This window comes from Muntiacus reevesi, chromosome 4 (assembly GCF_963930625.1).
Source record: "Muntiacus reevesi chromosome 4, mMunRee1.1, whole genome shotgun sequence".
Lineage (NCBI taxonomy): Eukaryota > Metazoa > Chordata > Mammalia > Artiodactyla > Cervidae > Muntiacus > Muntiacus reevesi.
The window spans coordinates 23,744,726-23,757,419 of NC_089252.1; the positions used below are offsets into that span (position 1 = coordinate 23,744,726).

Here is a 12,694-nt window from a genome sequence, read left to right on the forward strand (position 1 = left end):
AAATAACACCGTAAGTATTTGCTTTCTTTTCTGCATTCAACCCAACCTTAATACAGAACTCATCGGCTGTAAGTTAACAGGTTTAATATCAAAACATTGTCAGTTGTCATCTGAGTACAGTCATATTTCATGTTTAAAAATAAAAAAGCATTTCATAGAAATTTGGATTCTGCTGTGCCAGACACGAGGACTTGAGCTGATTCAGACACATTCTAAGTAATTCATGTATAAAGGTACTGCAGTTATACACTTTCTCAGATACATTCAGCTATAATGAATTTCATTACAGTTCAGACAAAACTAAAATAGAAAGCATAAAAAAAAACCCACAAGGTTTAATGTTGGGGAGAATAGTCTACGTTAAAAGTTATTGTAGAATACTTAAAAAGCGAAACAAGAAAGGCAGTTGCTTGAGGTGGGGGCTGAGGGTGGTGGGCAAAATGGGTGAAGGGGCAGAGGGGAGCCAGAGGTACAAGTTTCCTATTATAAAATGACTAAGTCATGAGAATTTGACATACAGCATGGTGACTATAGTTAATATAATTGTATTGCACATGTGAAAGTAGCTAGGAGAGTGTATCTTGAAAGTTTCTTTAAAAAAAAAATAGCAACTGTGTATAGTGGTAGATGTTAACTGAACTTCTTATGGTGATTATTTTGTGGTATATTTGAATCATATTGTTAATATTTATGCCTAAAACTAACACCATGTTGTGTCGGTTATACCTCAGTTAAAAAACAAAAAAACCATTAGGGCAGTGAATCCGGGCTGTTTCATTGCATTACTGTGGATACTGGTAGAACCAGATGGTTTAGAGAGGATCTCATCCAATAGCACTTAACGGTCTTGAATGTCTGTTCCTTATCCCCATGGTTCTCAAGGGGTTTCCCTGGTGGCTCAGACGGTAAAGAATCTGCCTGCAATGTGGGAGACCTGGGTTTGATCCCTGGGTCGGGAAGATCTCCTGGAGAAGAGAACAGCCACCCACTCCAGTATTCTTGCCTGGAAAATCCCATGGACAGAGGAGCCTGGCGGTCTGCAGACCATGGGTCACAAAGAATCAGACACAACTGAGTGACTAACACTTTCACAGTTCTCAAACTTGATAAATGTAAAGACTAGCTTTAGAAGGGAGAAAATGCCTGTAATTTTCAGTGTTAATTTTTATTATGTCACTTAAATATGTATGAACACTAAACAGTCAATCTAAATTTCTTGTGCTTATAGCTCTAAAACTTATAAATTAGGATAGATTATAAGCAAAGTTACAAAATTAGTACTGTTTAAGTGAAAAATACTGGTATTCAAAGCAGGAAGACATTCAGAGAGCTGGTCTTTCAAGAGCCAGTAAGATGAGTCATGAGTAAATAGGCATTGGGAGATAAATTCAAATACAAGGCATTTCACTGCAAGAAAATGAAAGAAAGTGAGAGGAGGACCCAGATGTATGAAAGTGCCATGTGTATGTGGACCAGAGAACTGTTTTTTTGCACTCCAGTATATGATGTGGGGAACATAAGGTGAGAGACTCCTCGGAACTAGATCATGGGGGCCTTGAGTATTGGGCCATGGAATTAAGGCCTCCTTGTGGCTGGGAACCTCTGAAGGCAGATGGGAGTCGAAGAAGAAGATGAGCAGTGCTGTTTTCTTTTAAAAGTTTGGTCTGCAGCAAGATTTCAATAAATCGAACGAGTGAAGAATAGAAGATTGAAAACCCAGTTAAGAGGTTAGATCTATGAGAGCAGGTACTTGGTTCACTGCCGTATAGAGGTCCTACAACATAGCTGGTCCTGGATAAGTATTGAATAAATGTGTGGTGCCTGAATGAATAGCATGGCAGAAGGTAAAGTCTGGATTCTGAACCCACGAGAGAAGTTAGTGATCGGTAGCATGGATTCGAGAGTTGTCCGTAACTAATTGGACCATTGACAGATGCATACGATTGTAAAGGAGAGAGAGAAAAGGTGAGCAGGCTAAGGGCGAAACTTTAATTGTGTGTGTTTCAGTCATTTAGTCGTGTCCAACGCTTTGTGGCCCCGTGGACCATGGCCTGCCAGGCTCCTCTGTCCATGGGATTCTCCAGGAAAGAATGGAGGGGTTGCCATGCCCTTCTCCAGGGGATCTACCCGACCCAGGGATTGAACCCGTGTCTCTTGTGTCTCCTGCATTAGCAGGCGGGTTCTTTACTAGTAGCACCACCTGGGAAACCATTTGGGAACCTGGATTAACTCCTATAATTACAGTTAATGTAGATGGATGTAAAGAGGAGAAAACTAGGAGTAGGTAAGACGGAGACATCAGAAAGGTGAATCAGGAGATTATGTTGGTCAAACAGAGGAACACAGTTTGTGTAAGTCCAGATTATAAATATTTATTTTAAATTTTGAGATTGATTTTTTTAAGTGGATTGACTTTAAAGAATTCATGGATTCATGTTCTCCTAACATGAGAAATGATTTTAACAGGTTGTGAGACTTGAGAATCAAGGGCAAACCAGTCAAATATTTGTAAGTATATCCCAGATGTGGGGAAATTTCAGGATGGCGCTAACATATTTTGGAATTTAACACACAGTTCTTTGAGAGTTCTTTTTACTACATCTTTGAGCTAAATATGTAAGTTTTAGCATGTTATACATAGTACTTAAGCAGCAGGATAATTATAGCACAAAAAAATGTTTACTTCATGAATTCATTTAAATAGTGTCTCTATTAGTGACCTGCCCTAGGATATTTTAAGTGATCATATTAAGCTTTTTTTTCCTAGACAATTTTTGTGAGACTTATTTTGCCTCAAGCAGGCACTTGGTTCAGTTGTTTTAAAAAATGAAAAAGACATAAGCTGAAAAATAGGCGTTAGTTTCTTACTACTTTATGGCTTCAGCAATCATTCTGAATCCTCTTGATAGAATGTTTACTGCATCACGGGAGGATTTCACGTTAAATTTTCTGACTGACTTGACTGCAGTTGTTTCTTGGCTGCCTCTTTAGAGCCCACTGTGGAATAAAATTAAAACAGTTTTTATGATACAACAATTTAGTTGCAGAAAATGACATTTTCTCTTTTCCCTGAATGGCACTGTTTTCCTTCTGAGTTTCCTGCATACACCTTGTGGTTCTGGTTTCTCCTCCCTCTTCTATCTTTTGTACATAGTTGTTGTTTAGTCACTAGGTCGGGTCCGACTGTTTTGCGACTCCATGGATTGTAACCCCACCAGGCTCCTCTGTCCATGGGATTTCCCAGGCAAGAATACTGGAGTGGGTTGCCATTTCCTTCTCCGGGGATTTTCCCAACCCAGGGATAGAACCCACGTCTCCTGACTGGTAGGCGGATTCTTTACCACTGAGCCATCAGGGAAGCCCATTTTTCGTTAGTACCACCATATTAATTTTCCTAAAGCAAAATTTTGACAATTTTCTTATCCAAAACTCTTCAGTGGCTCCCTATTCCATCCTCATTTAAGCCCAACTCATCCATCACAGAAGAATCAACCCAAGTGCTGTATATTCCCCGTTAGCATTTTGTTGATCTCCTCTGCTGAAGTCCCCACCTCTACTCTCTGTATCTTACTCCTCTTACAATAGTGTTCATCCCATCCTGCCTTACGTGAAATTACATGAGAACGTATCTCACCCAGGAGAATGAGGGGCAAGGTCTTCTTTATATTTTTGCTCACTCCCCAGTTGCTTTGTGCATAAAAAATTCTCAAATGTTTGTTGGTCATCATATTGTTCACATTAAATACATACAGTTCTTTGAATATCAGTTATAACTCGGTAAATCAGGTCAGGGGGTTGTTTGATTTTTAGTATCATTGTCTTGATTTTTGCTTAAAATCATACCTCTTTATTATTTTCATCATGTTTGGACAAAGCTTTCTTATCTAGGTTTTTTGTCTTCCCTGGAATTTCAAATGGCCTCTGTTTTTTTTTTCTTATTGACTAAAGAATAATGTACTTTTTACATTTTCCTCAAGCTTTTTCATCCCCTCAGTCATGCTTGCAAGGCTGCCTCTCCAGCTGTATTTTTTAAAAAGGCAAAATAAATACTTGTTTGTTGGATAAATAAATGAGAAATATCTCAAAATGACAAACTTGCAAGTGACTCTTCTTTCTTGTGTGTTCCTGATCTCTTACCTTTTCCCATGGTGCCTTTCACTTTGTAATTCATAATTTAATCATTCATTTGTGTTAGTGGTCCTGTCTGTCGCCTTCCTGTTGGATTCCTGAGCATCCGTGGGGCAGGGCCATTTGTTTGCTTTGCTTCTGCATCTCAAGCACTCCGAGGCGCGCCTGTCTGATAGGTTGAGTCAAGGAGTTAGCCTTGAGGCCGAAGGTCAGTGTCTCCCTGTTTCTTGGGTTTTCATTGGTGGTTTTCAAAGGCAAAGGACTGTGGTGTTGGAAGAGCAGAGTAGAGAGCGGGATCATGGGGTGAGTTTTCTGCCATTTACGAGAAAAGGACAAACTTCTTGACTGCTCTAAAGGTCGTTTCCTCACCTGGGGAAGATTATTAGGATGGACCTAAATTACAGTGTTTATGTGAGGGCTGAGTTTTAGGGAGAAAAAGCTTCCAATAAAATTAATAGCTGACCTTTACAGATTGTTCCTAACATGGTCAGATGTGTGCTGCATCTTTCCATCACTGTCACTGCACGTCTTCACAGCTGCTCTGTGAAGCAAGGACCATTGTTGCCCCATCTCACAGTAAAGAGGAGGTTCCTGCCCAGGACCAGACCATGTCGGGGGCAGGGCTCGGATGCGACCAGGTCTGCTGGACCTCAAAATGCAATCTTGTAACTCCTGCCTCCTGTATATAGGCCCTTCCTACCATCCTGCCTCCCAAAGGGGAACGCCTAGAAGGCTGCTTAATTTCTCCTTTGGTGCAGCCATTCCAGATCTTTCTTTCCTGCTTTCTTTCACACTCAGGGATGCAGAGGGCTCATGAGAACCAGTGGTCCCCTGGTGGTGGCTTTATGAACCTCGTTCTCCCACCATTTATGACTCTGATAACCAAGTTGATCATTACAGCTTCCTCTACTTTATTTTCTGAAAAAATACTGACACTTTTAAGAATTTTTGAAAAGTTTATGAATGCTATTTCAGAACACAGAGTGAAATCAATAATAATTCATTTATTCAGATATAGAAATATATTTAATATATTTTGACATCTTGATATAATGTCAAAAATAAGGAAGGCATATTGTTTTCTGTATAAAGAAATTTGTCTTTTCAGGCTGCTGCTTTTTTTGTTGGTTCATTTTTTGACCATTGAAAAATTGTAAACCAGGGTTAGTGGAGGATGGATTATTTTAATATCTAGAAAAAAACATTTTTTTAAGTTTCAGAGGATAGATTTCTCTTTTGAAATAGTTTGTTATTGGGTCAAATGCTGAAAAGTTACTTTAGAAAATATTAAAATGAAAAATCATTTCATTGTATGTTACAAAGTTTCATTGTTTTCAGTTGATTGGGAAATTTAGTAGGAGGCCAGAGAGAATTGGCAAAACATAGAATTTTATTTTATTGTTTTATTGAAGTATAGTTGATTTACAGTGTTGTGTTACTTTCAGTTGTAGTTACAGTTACATATCAGTTCAGTTCAGTTGCTAAGTCATACGAGACTCTGCAACCCCATGGACTGCAGCATGTAAGGCTTCCCTGTCCATCACCAACTCCTAAAGCTTACTCAAACTCACGTCCATCTAGTCAGTGATGCCATCCAACCATCTCATGCTCTGCTGTCTCCTCCTCCTCCTGCCTTCAATCTTTCCCAGCATCAGGGTGTTTTCCAATGAGTCACTTCTTTGCATCAGGTGGCCAAACTATTGGAGCTTGAGTTTAAGCATCAGTCTTCCAATTCAGGACTGATTTCCTTTAGGACTGACTGGTTTGATGTCCTTGCAGTCCAAGGGACTCTCAAGAGTCTTATCCATCACCATGGTTCGAAAGCATCAGTTTTTCAGTGCTCAGCTTTCTTTATGGTCCAACTCTCACATTCATACACGACTGCTGGAAAAACCATAGCTTTGACTACATGGCCCTTTGTTGGCAAAGTATTTTCTCTGCTTTTTAATATGCTGTCTAGGTTGGTCATTGCTTTTCTTCAAAGGAACAAGCACCTTTTAATTTTTTGGCTGCAGTCACCATTTGCAGTGATTTTGGAGCCCCCCTGAAAAAAAGTCTCTCACTGTTTCCATTGTTTTCCCATCTATTTGAAATGAAGTGATGGGGCCAGATGCCATGATCTTAGTTTTCTGAATGTTGAGTTTTTCTGAAGGTAGAAATAACACCAGAAAGAATGAAGAGATGGAGCCAAAGCGAAACAACACCCAGTTGTGGATGTGACTGGTGATGGAAGTAAAGTCTGATGCTATAAAGAACAGTATTGCATAGGAACCTGAAATGTTTGGTCCATGAATCAAGGCAAATTAGAAGTGGTCAAACAGGAGATGGCAAGTGTGAACATCGACATTTTAGGAATCAATGAACTAAAATGTACTGGAATGGAACTAAAATATAACTCAGATGACCATTTTATCTACTACAGTGGGCAAGAATCCCTTAGAAGAAATGGAGTAGCCCTCACAGTCAACAAGAGAGTCCGAAATTCAGTACTTGGGTGCAATCTCAAAAACAACAGAATGATCTCTGTTTGTTTCCAAGGCAAAACCATTCAGTGTCACAGTAATCCAAGTCTATGCCCCAACCACTAATGCTGAAGAAGCTGAAGTTGATCAGTTCTATGAAGACCTACAAGACCTTCTAGAACTAACACTCAAAAAAGATGTCCTTTTCATTAAAGGGGACTGGCATGCAAAACTAGGAGGTCAAGAGATACCTGGAGTAACAGGCAAATTTTGCCTTGGAATACAGATTGAAGCAGGGCAAAGGCTAACAGAGTTTTGCCAAGAGAACGCACTGGTTATAGCAAACACCCTCTTCCAACAACACAAGGGAAGACCCTATACATGGACATCACAAGACCAACACCAAAATCAGATTGATTATATTCTTTGCAGCCAAAGATGGAGAAGCTCTGTACAGTCAGCAAAAACAAGACTGGGAGCTGACTGTGGCTCAGATCATGAGCACTTTATTGCCAAATTCAGACTTAAATTGAAGAAAATAAGGAAGACCGTTTGACCATTCGGGTATGATCTAAATCAAATCTCTTACAATTATACAGTGGAAGAGATGAATAAATTCAAGGAATTAGATCTGATAGACAGACTGCCTGAAGAACTATGGATGGAGTTTCGTAACATTGTACAGGAGGCAGTGATCAAGATCATCCCCAAGAAGAAGAAATGCAAAAAGGCAAAATGGTTGTCTGAGGAGGTCTTACAAATAGCTGAGAAAAGAAGAGAAGCCAAAGGTAAAAGAGAAAAGGAAAGATATTCCCATTTGAATGCAGAGTTCCAAAGAATAGCAAGGAGAGATAAAGCCTTCCTCAGTGATCAGTGCAAAGAAATAGAGGGAAAAAATAGAATGGGAAAGACTAGAGATCTCTTCAAGAAAATTAGAGATACCAAGGAAACATTTCATGCAAAGCTGGGCACAATAAAGGACAGAAATGGTATGGACCTAACAGAAGCAAAAGTTATTAAGAAGAAGCAGCAAGAATACACAGAAGAGCTATACAAAAAAGATCTTCATGATCCAGATAACCCCAATGGTGTAATCACTCATGTAGAGACGGAGATTTTGGAATGTGAAGTCAAGTGGACCTTAGGAAGCATCACTACAAACAAAGCTAGTAGAGGTGATGGAATTCCAGTTGAGCTATTTCAAATCAGAAAAGATGATGCTGTGAAAGTGCTGCATTCAATTCAAATGCCAGCAAATTTGGAAAACTCAGCACTGGCTCCAGGACTGGAAAAGGTCAGTTTTCATTTCAGTCCCACAGAAAGGCAATGCCAAAGAACATGCAAACTACTGCACAGTTGCACTCAGTTCAGTCCAGTCGCTCAGTTGTGTCCGACTCTTTGCAACCCCTTGGCGTGCAGCACACCAGGCTTCCCTGTCCATCACCAGCTCCAGGAGCTTACTCTCACTCATGTCTATTGAGTTGATGATGCCATCCAACCATTTCATCCTCTGTCTTCCCCTTCTCCTGCCTTCAACCTTCCCACTATTGGAATCTTTTCCAATGAGTCAGTTCTTCACACTCATCTCACATGCTAGCAAAGTAATGCTCAAAATTCTCCAAGCCAGGCTTCAACAGTATGTGAACTGTGAACTTCCAGATGTTCAAGCTGGATTTAGAAAAAGCAGAGAGGAACCAGAGATCAAATTTCCAGCATTTGTTGGATCATTGAAAAAGCAAGAGAGTTCCAGAAAAAGTTACATATATTCAGTTACATATATATTCTTTTTCAGGTTCTTTTCCATTATTGATTATTATGATATTTTGAATATAGTTCCCAGTGCTGTTTTTCTTTTTTATATTGAGTATATTGAGTGTATATCTGTTAATTCTGGACTCTTAATTTACCCCTCTCCCTCCCCTTTCCCCTTTGATAAACATAATTTTGTTTTCTATGCCTATGAGTCTCTGTTTTGGATATAAGTTCATTTATATCATAGTTTTAGATTCCAAATGAAAGTGATATTATGATATTTGTCTTTCTTTGACTTATTCCATTAGTATGGACCTATTAGTAGGTCCATCCATATGGCTATAAAAGGCATTATTTCATTCTTTTTTATGACTGAGTAATATTCCATTGTATACATATCCCACATCTTCTTTATCCTTTCATCTGTCAGTGAACATTTAGGCTACCTCCATATCTTGGCTATTGTAAATAGTGCTGCAGTGAACATTAGGGTGCATGTAGCTTTTCAAATTAGAGTTTTTGTCTTTTCCTGATATTTGCCAAAGGATGGGATTGCTGGATCATATGGTAATTCTGTTATTAGTTCTTTAAGGAACCTCTTTACTGTTCTCCATCTTGCCTGTAACAATTTACATTCCTACCAACAGTTCAGGAGGGTTCCCTTTTCTCCACACCCTCTCCAGCATTTATTGTTTGTAGACTTTTTGATGATGGTTATTCTGATTGGTTTGAAGTGAGTAATACTTCGTTGTCGTTTTGATTTGTATTTCTCTAATAATTAGTTGAGTGTTCTTTCTTGTGCCTGTTGGCCATCTGTATGTCGTCTTTGGAGAAATGTCTATTTTGATCTTCTGCCCATTTTTTAATTGGGTTGTTTTTTTGATATTGAACTATGTGAGCTGTTTGTATATTTTGTAAATTAATCCCTTGTCAGTCACATTGTGAATATATTCTCTCATTCTGTAAGTTGTCTTTTCATTTTCTTTCTGGCTTCCTTTGCTGTGTAAAAGTTTTTAAGTTTGATTAGGTTCCATTTGTTTATTTTTGCTTTTATTTTCATTAGTCTAGGAAGCAGATCCAAAAAAATATTGCTGCAACTTATGTCAAAAAGTATTCTGCCAATGTTTTCTTTTCCTCTAGGAGTTTGAGAGTTACATGGTCTTACAATTAGGTCTCTAATCCATTTTGAGTTTATTTTTGTATATGATGTTGAAGAATGTTTTAATTTTATTCCTTTACATATAACTGGCCAGTTTTCAGAGAAACACTTGCTGTAGAGACTGTGTTTTCTCTATTGTGTATCCTTGCCTCCTTTGTTGTAGATTAATTAACCATAAGTGTGTGGGTTTATTTCTAGGCTTTCTGTTCTGTTCCATTGATTTATGTGTCTGTTTTTGTACCAGTACAGTACTAAAACATGTAAAATTTGAAAGGAGATATAAGCATTTAATCTCAAGTACTGTTTCAACAGAGAGAGAGAAATTTACTTTTTATTTTTGGTAGTTATATTGTCGTGATTAAGAACATAAGCTTTGGGCAAATTCCCTGGCAGTCCAGCGGTTGGGACTTTATGCTTTCATGGGTAAAGGCCTGGGTTCTACCCCTGGTTAGGGAACTAGGGTCCCACGAGCCATGGTGTGGCCAAGAAAAAAAAAAAAGAGCATAAGCTTTGGAATCTGACCTATGCTTGAATCCACACCTTTCTGCTTATTGAATCTGTGAGCTTAGACTATACTTTACATTTCTGTTTTTAAAAATAATTTCGTTTATTTATTTACTTATTATGTCTGAGCTGGGTCTTCATTACTGCATGGGCTTTCCTCTAGTTGCAGAGAGCTGGGGCTACTCTCTAGTTGTGTTGTGTAAGCTTCTCATTGCGGTGGCTTCTGTTGTCGTGGAGCATGGGGTCCAGGTCAGATGGACTTCAGTAGTTGCAGCACAAAGGTCCAGTTGTTGTGGCTCCCCAGGCTCTAGGGACCAGGCTCAGTAGTTGTGGCTCGTGGGTTTAGTTGCTCTGAGGCTTGTGGGATCTTCCTGGATCAGGGATTGAACCCATGTCTCCTGCAATGGCAGGTGGATTCTTTACTGCTGAGCTACCAGGGGAACCCCTATATTTAACATTCTGAACCTTCATTTTTCTTGTCTGTAAAGACGAAACAGTACCTGCCTCATAATGTTATTCTATTACATTGAAATAATATATATAAGACATTTCATTAGATGTGCTCAATATATTGCAGGCACTCAGTATATGTTTGTTTTATTATATTATTGTTGAAATACCACTAAGATAGAATGAGGTATTTGGAAATCTCTTTGCAGGTAAATGGGAAACATTTTTATAGAATCCTGTGTATAGTTGTCAACTTGGCATGGAATGCCTTTTTTTTTTTTTTAATTGTTGATTCAGAAGTGGACTTTATCTCATTTTGGGATGAACTATCAACTTCTCCATTAGTGAACTTATAACTGATGAAATTTTGTTGCAGAGAATGGAGTAAGCAGATGCTAATTCTAAGTTTCTTATATAAAATTTATTTTCCAGGAGAATGCATAGAAGGGCTGCGGGAAAACGACTGCCTTCTGATTCACTCGTGCCGTCAGTGGACCACCATCACCGCCCACAGCCTGGAGGAGGGGCACTATGTCATTGGGCCAAAGATAGAGATTCCGGTACATTATGCAGGTAAAGCTCCTCTCAAGGGACAGGGCCAAGGAAGGGTATTTGAATATGCTAATTTTCTCCTCCACAGTGAGAAAGTAGGAGTTGTCTGTAAACAAAGAGGACATAATGACTTGGACAAAGAAGATCGAAACACTTTGGTAATCAGATTCATTTTGTCATAGGAATTTCTAATTAATGCATGTAGTTAAGCACGAATTCTTTTTTTTTTTTCCTTTAATGATTTTGTGCATTTTTTTAACTTTTTATTTTGTACTGGAGTAGAGCCAATTAACAATGGCGTGGAAGTTTCAGGTAGACCGCAAAGGGACTCCGCCATACATGTACATGTGTGCATTCTCCCCCAGAGTCCCCTCCTATCCAGGCTGCCACATAACATTGAGCAGAGTTCCCTGTTAAGCACAAATTCTTCTTAGAGATTCATAAAATGAAAGTGTTAACAAATATCATCTCTGGAATGGCAGTCCGTATGTGTAGGCAGCCTCTGAGCACGAGGATCTCTGCATTAACCTGAGCACAATTTGTGAAAGACATTGATTTCATGGTTTTACGAGATACCATTGCACAAACAAGCATTATGGTCTGGTTTTAGAAGTATTGAATTGAAAAGTCAGATGCCTGCACATGTCCCTCTGCAAAGGAGCGTTTAGAACACAGGCATCAGAGGTGACCTCACTGCTTTAGTTGAGTTAGGATAGTAACTACTTTCCTGCCTCACTTGAGGAGTTCCGTTCAGTGTAACATGTCACTGTTGCATTTATTTAACTAATTTTTAACTAGTTTAGTTTGCATGTTAGTTAAGTAATTTTACTGCTATTTAACTAATTCCTGTCCATGTCATTTAACTAATCTTTATTAAGGGCTTTCTAAGTACCAGCACTGTCCTAGGAGTTTAGGATCCATCTAGTAACTTGAATCCATTTTCAATAGTGGCAGTTTATACATGCAGTTTTTTAAAACATTATATATATATATATATATCCTATACTTCCTTCTGTTCCTTATAGTTCATTATGTGAAGGATCTTTTTCTTTTTCTCTGCTATCATTAATGTTTCAAAAGTCTGTGGCAGGATGCCCTAGACTGCTGTCATGTTTTTGAGTGAAATCTCTGCATTGCCCAGAGAGTTGTCTGTTTGGAAAAGGGGCTTCACTGTATTCCCACTGCCTAGAACAGCAGTAAATGGTATGTGTCCAGTAAATATTTATGGGATGAATGAATGGTTTGGTCCCCCTTTTATTCATAGGAGTCTTCATTGCTGGATATGACCTACGGGTCACTAAACTTCTCAAAATCCTTATTACAGAAAAATTTTAAGAAAAGATTTCTCTTGCCTGAAACCCTGTCCTAGAATTCTCTTTCCCAGCCATAGGTGTAGCCTTCATAGAAAAAGGAGGAACATATAGCTACAGAAAGTAGCTATAAGAGTGAGATTGTGAGCCAGGCAAAGGGGCAGAGGATGAGAGAGAGCCTCCACCTGCCTGGTCTCTCCTGCCAGTGGTCACACGACAGGTGAGTTCCATGCTAGTTCTAGCAGAACCAAAATTACAGTTCCTGTACTTCATGGAAAACCAAGAAGGAAGATGTAAGGTTGTGATTCAGATGAATAAATTTACCTAATCTGTTGTGTTCTTTTAGTAGATTGACTTTTAGTCTTTCCCCCAAACCC

The 12,694-nt window shown here is 38.9% G+C and overlaps 1 protein-coding gene across 2 annotated transcripts in view; it reads left to right on the forward strand.

Annotated features, from left to right (window-relative positions):
• Window positions 1-12,694, forward strand: part of GAREM1 (GRB2 associated regulator of MAPK1 subtype 1) — a 222,092-nt gene that overhangs the window by 65,605 nt on the left and 143,793 nt on the right. For both annotated transcript variants that reach the window (XM_065932390.1, XM_065932391.1), the window contains exon 2: window positions 10,888-11,028. In XM_065932390.1, the coding sequence (XP_065788462.1) occupies window positions 10,888-11,028 (141 nt within the window). The remainder of the gene's footprint in view (window positions 1-10,887; window positions 11,029-12,694) is intronic.